Source organism: Histoplasma capsulatum, genomic scaffold (genome assembly GCF_000149585.1).
Source record: "Histoplasma capsulatum NAm1 scaffold_2 genomic scaffold, whole genome shotgun sequence".
In the NCBI taxonomy this organism is placed as follows: domain Eukaryota; kingdom Fungi; phylum Ascomycota; class Eurotiomycetes; order Onygenales; family Ajellomycetaceae; genus Histoplasma; species Histoplasma mississippiense.
In genome coordinates, this window is record NW_001813981.1 from 2,048,015 (window position 1) to 2,055,341 (window position 7,327).

The following is a 7,327-nucleotide window of genomic DNA, read 5'->3' on the forward strand; positions in this document are numbered from 1 at the left end:
GGTTGATTCCCACTCCCACTCCGGTCAAGTGCCGTGCTCTGCCACAGTATCAAGCGCCGTCGTCGCTATTTCTGATGGATGGGAGCCAGACCAAACTATCTCAGATGAGTTACTGGAACTTTTGAGCTTTAAATCTGCCTCACATGGTGTTGAGGAGGACCCCGAACCGCCAGAAACCATGATTCGCCAATGTGATGTTCAGGAGCTGCCGTACGAGATATTGGTGCATGAAACTGCCAAAATATATGAGGCTCTTTTAACAGCTGAAATGACATGTCGTACAGAAGTAGAAATCACACCCGTTGGAAAATTGAGTGGAAAACAGTGGACTGATCTGATCAAATGGCACCGAAACCTCCTTGATCACCATTATGATTTACTCATATGTACGCAACATCCAATCAGCAACAGAGAGATTTTGGATATTCCTGTTGTATGTAAGATGCCGTCTCGCATGCTGCACCAAGGCATCTACGTCTTGTTAGAAATCATGAAAGCTCGACGACCGGACAGTCATGATTACATGATTTCCTTCATCCACCATGCGTACGGCCTAATGACGCTGCTTATAGAAATCATCCCCAAATTTAAAAATCTGTGGTTTGAATGTCTTGGTGACCTGGCCAGCTATATGATGTGTCTTGAGGATACAGATTCTGAGAGGGGGACCTGGAACGACATTTCATCGCGTTGGTATCACAAGGCCCTCGACGAGAACCCTGGAAAAGGAAGTCTTTACCACCGACTTGGTAATCTTTCAACACCCAACATGGATGAGCAACTGTTCTTTTACTCCCGGTCTCTTATGGCAATCAAACGATATGAATGCCGCGTTGAGACTGCCTTTAAGACGACATTGAACTCAATTCAGAATCAGGATGTCACCCCGCCAGACTTAACCTCTTGGTTTGTGAGCTCGCATGCTATACTTCTTCGCGGTGGTTCAATCCACAAGTTCATTGAGTATGTGAACAAGTATATTGCCCTTTTTGACACCGAGATTGAGCAGCGGACTTTCAAATTCCGGGAATCAACAATCCGCGTGGGAGTCCCCAACATCGCTGCAATGTTACAATATGGCGAGGAGGATGGCATTCTCACAAGAATGTTTATAGACTTTCAAAAGCTGAGCTGGGAGGCTAGGTTACAGCAAGCTGAACAGTACTGGCTCCAGCTCCCTTCAGAACCTTCCCAAAACACTCTGAAAGATGGCATTCCTTCTGACACTGCAACTTTCTCTACCCCCTTGGAGAAACTTACTTACAGCACATATCTGAATTTTCATACCCTCTCTTTTGTTCTTCAGCGTGCCCAGGGCGAAAATATTTTTCCTTATGTCCACCTCTCCCTAGCATTTATTTTGAGCCTGGCATTGATTCCGGAATCGATGGTGTATGTGGAAGGGGAAATTCCGTGGACAAAGATCACTATCTTTCTGAACATGTTAAGCCGCGAATCTGTCAGCGAATCCCGGCTTGAAAGTGTCAACTTCCCGATCCCAACTGAAACGGAATTCCCCCAACTACCAGAGGATTTCCTCTTTCGAAGCCAGATATGGTCACAATTAGTATATCCACCTGATTTCTTCACAAATGCTACCATGGAGGACCACAGCGATGACATAGACATGCCCAGCACCCAATCAGCCCGCAACGAGCGCTGTCTATGGTATGGATATCGTCTGGCATCGGTAAGAGCCATCTATTCAGTTTTATGCTGCTCGATTCACCTTGCTTGGCTAATTGAATTTGTTTAGTATGGCCGCTGGATTCAGTTATTCGAGGAAAACGCCGGGAAGAAATTTAGACCTACACATTATGCCACCCAACTCGAAGCGGCTGCTATACATCCTAAAGTGTTTAGACAGCCTCAAATGTGTAGCTCCCTGCTTATAGCCATGAACGACAGGATAGACGACATGGAACGCATGATGTTGTCTGAAAAGAACCTTGGAAATGCACTAGACCGATTGTCCTACGAAATATGCGACGCCGGCCGCGACCACAGCGACATCACTAGGCTTCAAGTCTTCTATCAAATGCTTGAAAATTCTAAGAGCAAGGTCGAGGATGCCAGAATAGCCAAAGAATGCACCATGGACGAAACAGAAGATGTGCTCAAGAAACTCTTAACCTCCTCCAACGATGTCGATGTCATAACTAAAGCCAATGAGAGCCTCATGCGCCTTCAGGCCTACCGACTCGAATGCGAAAAGGAATGTCAAAATGTTGAGAGTGATGACAGTTGCAGCGGGGAGGAGAATGACTTAGCTGCGAACGTATGGGATCCTCCAGGACCAAAGACAAATGGCAGCAATGATGATATCCGGGTGGAGGGTATGGATATCGCCTAGCATCGGTAAGAGCTGCCTATTCAGTTTTATGCTGCTGGATTCACCTACAAAGCCTGTTTACACGGTCTTTATTATTATTGGCTAATTGAATTTGTTCAGTGTCGCCGCTGGATTCAGTTAATGCAAGGAAAACGGCGTGAAGAGATTGAAGATGGAAAACATCATTTGGCGCTCTTATTGAAATCAACGGTTATATGTTCATGGTTATGGGAATCAACATCGCTGTGGGGTTGCCATTTGATGGATGGACGTGTTTCCTGGCTGATAATTCATCCTGCTTGCGCCAATAAGAAATAGTGCATCCCGGAAAATTAGAAATTCCGGATGCTGACTTCAGCTATGTCAAATTCTAAAGTATACACAGCTGGAATTAAGGGCTCCGATTGCAAGTGACTTGTACGAGCCCCAATAACTGCCTTGCTGCATATGGTCCGTTTGGGGGGCGAATTGATTACTGCACTCTGAACTATCCTCCTGGCTTATAAAGCTAGTGGTTACACAATGGCTATGCGTACTTTGAGCTTCAAATAATGACACGGTCATTAGTACCGATGGAGTCTTTGACTGACATAGTAACCCTACCAAACCCGGAATCCTTTTAGAAGCTGCCTATATTTCTAAAATCTCTTTTGCTAGGGCCAGCGCCTGTGCACGCCAGGGTGCATGCGCATAACAAGGCAACCAAGCCCATGCAGGCCTGGATGGCAAGATCCCTCCTCATGCTTGATGCAGGGGAACCTTCCGTCCGGATATGCACTTACAGCCACCAGGTTGCAATGGGAGCAGCCCATCTTCCAATTCCAGTGGTGTATAGTTTCCCAGATCAGCGCTAGACCCGTACAAGTCACCAGTTGCAATGGGAGCCCATCCCTCGATTCAGCGGTGAAAGTTTCCCAGGTCAGCAATAAGGCGCTGGTGCCACCTGCAACAAGGGTCTGGTAAACCCGGGATCCTTATGCGCAGCTTTGCCACGAATTCTTTGCTTGGGGATTATACAGTCCGGGTTTGGCTGTATCATTGTAGATGGCCATCTATTAAATATCGTTTCACCTCTCTGCAGCATAAAAGGATAGAAGAACCCCGCACTTTCTGTGGCCTTAAAGTGCTTCCTTGCTTTTACCTTTATTATACCCTTTGCATCAATTGTGTTTGAGTTGTCTGTTATTTCCCTTCTTGCCCTTCTCACTATTCCTGCCTTTTGCCAGCTGCTTATTTCATTCGACATATAGAATGTCGCAAGCGGATCCCCCATCTCAACACTCCACATCTAATGCCTATATGTTCGGCCAGACGTCCAACCCACCAATATCCCATCATTGGGTGTATATGCCCGTGAACCGGGCTGGCATGGCCGGGAGGCCCAGCTACGCGTCTCCAGGTGCCACAATACCAGCAAATCTACAGGCATCTGCTTCAGAATCCGCGGCTTACTCCTACCAATCTCAAGGCCAAACTTTCCACATGCCTGATGATTACCACAATACACAGTTTAATCCTCGCGGTTCAACTAATAACGGGGGCCTCAATGGCCCTACCTTGCCTCATCCCATCGACGCCTTCCCCACAGAAAATCAAGCCAACGCGGTGGGAACTTTTACGAGTCTCAGGGTCCCTCCTAGAGTCACCACGGCGAGCCGTCGACGACCCAGGCATACTATCAATAGAGCGATGCCGCAGCCTGGCTCAATGCCCCACAGCAACCGACACAATCACTCTGCATCTGCGATAAATATGGGGGCCCTGGGGGATACTCCTCGGAGTTATGTTCAGCAGGCTCGATCTAATTATCTCCGCGCCCTTGCGCACTACCCTAATGACACTGACGGGTTTCTTCTCACAGAAGAAAGGGAATGCAGGAGAAGATTTCTGGAATCCCGTAGCAGAAATAATGCTGAACCTGTTACTCCAGTCAAAGGGCTTGATTGCGCGGAGGATGGACGCCCGGAGCCTAAAGAAACAGAAGAACTCACAGTTACCTTGGAATGCAAAGCCTGCATGAGTCAACTTATTGACACTGTGATGCTTCCCTGTGGGCATGCAGTGCTTTGTCACTGGTGTGCTCGTCAGCATATGCTGTCAAGCAGAATGGACGAAGCAAAGCCTTGTCCTATGTGCCGCGAACATGTGAAACAAAATGTATTTTACCCGTTTAATTCCTAGTTTTCCATTGAAAAATGCTAACTGGGTTGGAAGATTCGGATATATCTCTCATAAATATCCGGAAGAAAATGGAACCAAGATCCAAACTCCCTTGCAAGTCGGAACCACACGAGACAGCAATAATATCTTAGTTCTTGTCAATTCCTAGACTATAACTCAAGAACTTGATCAAATGTTTGATGTTCATCCAACCTCCTTTCCTCTATCTGCTGCATTTTTGCCCGAACAAAATCCTCCATCTGGTCCCGCTCATCTTGTGTTAAATGGGAAAGCCGATCATCAAGCGAGCTCAGAGGCCCAAAGATTCAAGAACAAAGATGGCGTTAGCATTGTCTCATTAGGTGATAGGAATTTGATTGAGCAAACCTTGTAATGCCATCATTTAAAGCTGAGGGTCGATTAAACACAACTGGCCCAGTACACTAGTGTTGGAAGGGATCAAAGACATGAAGAAAGGGTTTGCGTGAAGTTCATGATTAATTAGTTAACTAGTAAGTCACCCAAGTTACCACGTGACAAGTATGCTGAAACGGAAGAATGATACGTTAGGTAAGCTCGCAGAAGCTTTGTATCGGATTGTATTAATCCTAAATGGGAATAGCCGGCTTCCCTCAAAATGGCTTAGGCAAATAAAGCCAGCTCCTCCCACTTTGCTTCATCTTCCCTTTTCTCCGGACTGTTTTACTATAATAGTTAATAAAATAAAATGAGAAGCTGAGTAGAGTAGAAATGAAATAGTGATATTTTCTTTATTTACTCTAAAGTAGATCTCCTTTTCTGTTTGAAACGCATGTGGCCCGTTAGAGTGCGTGGCATGCCGTTCCGCACGCGGATCCGGGAATCCAGTATCCTTTTGACCAGCCACTCCTCCAGTGTTGCACCGGCGTGGCCAGCCGACATTTGAGGCCGACCCCCCGGATGTGGAGAGACGCTGTCGTGGGGTGCGCCGGCGGTCCACTTCGCCCATGGTAAATGGGGGAGGGGTTTCTGCATGAAGATCAGCGGGAGAACGCGGAACGGTAATTGAAACTGGTGGGAAGCAGACCTGGAACTTTTCGGGGAGCCAATGAGGCTCCACCATCATCCACCATCCTCGCATCGGAAGGGGTATGGGTATATCATCTGCTGCATCTTCAAAGAGACTGAATTCTTCCCTGACCTTTACCAGCACCGGAACAGGGTCCAGCCAAGTTCGTTGTTTTTTTTGTTGAAGATAGCATCTTTGGAATTTATTGCGCTTCTCACAGGGATGACAAAACTGGATCCCATACTTTTCAAAGCCTGCGTCAGGCTAAGTAAGATCTTCAACTTCATAGAAATTTTGCTGCCCAATTTTCACCACCGGCAAATCACGAAATTCTCGCTTCATCCCAGCAGTTGACTTCTGCAGTGACGAGAAGTGTCTATCCTCTTGGCCAAGTAGGCCCATCAATTGGTTCCCCAGAGGGAACAGCGTTGGAGGGGGAGGCTCGCCGTCCCAGATAGTGCCATACATAAATGGAGGCTCACCGCCCCAGAGAGCCTGAAGTAGCCTGACAGCTTCTGGTTTCCGTTCTGCCTGCACAAACGTTTGGGCAAGGCGCATCGCTACCGGAATAAGTATATCCTCAGCATTGGCTGATCGAAACAGTTGCCATATGACCACAAAGAACCATCTGGTGGTCTCTCTGGAGAAATCGATAATGTTGACCATGAAAACCAGTTGTCTGAAGAGCCTTGTCAGGACTCTGCGTGCCTCTTTTTCACCTTTGCACCCGCTCCACAGTGCACTCGGCCTCACTCCCTCATTCACATGTTTATAGAGTTGTGTGTCGCCCCATTCTTTCTGGGAGAGTGATTCCATGATGTGATCTTTATGGGCTTCGAACACTGCGTAAATGTGTTTGCAGGTCAGGATTGCTGAAAAGAGACTGGGGACGTCCGGTACATGCTGAAGGATATGCAAGATGAGTTCGGCGGGGAGAAAGGGCGCCATTAGAGTAAATGGCATCAAGGTAAAGTGAACAAATTGAAGTCCAGTGTAGGTTGAGACACCAGGCGGGAGATACGGGACTGAAAATTAAAGGAAAGAAGAGAAAAAGGAGGATGGAGTGTAACGGAGGGATGGCCGTCCTCTTATGAGCAGGCGAGGCTTTCGTGCCAAGGCAGGAGGACCGCTATCACTCCTCATTGGTCCATAGCCCTTGTTCTCTTTGCGTTTCACCCCCTGTTCCTTTCTCTTGGCTTTCCCGGTTCAGGCGCATTCAACCGCTCGAACTTTTCCCGGACACGTTCAAATAACCCTATCAAACCCGGAATCCTTTTAGAAGCTGCCTATGTTTCTCCAGATATGCAAGTATGGTTCTTTTATTGTTATATCGCGTGGCGAACATAAGCAATTGTAACGGGCTGCTTAGTAATGTCGTTACGGCTAACTACATATATGGGTGTATCATAACATCAGGGGGGGTGGGTCAAATCGTCCCGATAACTAAGCGTCGTAAAATCATGAAAGAAAGAAAGAAAAGAAAAAAGCATTCATGAGCATGGCCATGTAAAAGCAGGAGAAAAGGGTAGGACCTGATTTGGGAAGAGAAATAACAAGAGTAGGACACGATTGTCTGGTGCATTATCGCGTGCTTAAAGGAAAACAAACACACGCCTATTGGTAAAGGAAAATGTTCGACAGTATGCGAAAGAAGGAAAGCACCAACAAGATCTCGGCTGCCCAACCAAAACGGCGGCTCCCTAGAAGGTGTCGTCGTATACGAAGCTCATAGGCGTGAAGGCGGGAATGGCTTCGTTCATCGGTTTCTCGTTAGCTGCATCAGCTTG

At 47.1% G+C, this 7,327-nt stretch overlaps 3 protein-coding genes across 3 annotated transcripts; 1 reads left to right on the top strand and 2 right to left on the bottom strand.

Annotated features, from left to right (window-relative positions):
* Nucleotides 1-24: 24 nt before the first annotated feature.
* On the bottom strand, nucleotides 25-180 carry HCAG_02688 (predicted protein; the record flags this gene model as incomplete). Its single annotated transcript, XM_001542467.1, has 1 exon — nucleotides 25-180. The coding sequence occupies one exon, from the start codon at nucleotides 178-180 to the stop codon at nucleotides 25-27; it is 156 nt and encodes a 51-aa protein (XP_001542517.1).
* Nucleotides 181-442: 262 nt separating this feature from the next.
* On the top strand, nucleotides 443-3,186 carry HCAG_02689 (predicted protein; the record flags this gene model as incomplete). The annotated part of the gene is made up of 4 exons (XM_001542468.1): nucleotides 443-1,690; nucleotides 1,757-2,336; nucleotides 2,718-2,742; nucleotides 3,012-3,186. The coding sequence occupies 4 exons, from the start codon at nucleotides 443-445 to the stop codon at nucleotides 3,184-3,186; spliced, it is 2,028 nt and encodes a 675-aa protein (XP_001542518.1).
* A 2,618-nt stretch (nucleotides 3,187-5,804) lies between these two features.
* Nucleotides 5,805-6,356, bottom strand: HCAG_02690 (predicted protein; the record flags this gene model as incomplete). The annotated part of the gene is made up of 2 exons (XM_001542469.1): nucleotides 5,805-6,130; nucleotides 6,260-6,356. 2 exons carry the CDS (start codon nucleotides 6,354-6,356, stop codon nucleotides 5,805-5,807), a joined length of 423 nt encoding a protein of 140 aa, XP_001542519.1.
* Nucleotides 6,357-7,327: the final 971 nt, after the last annotated feature.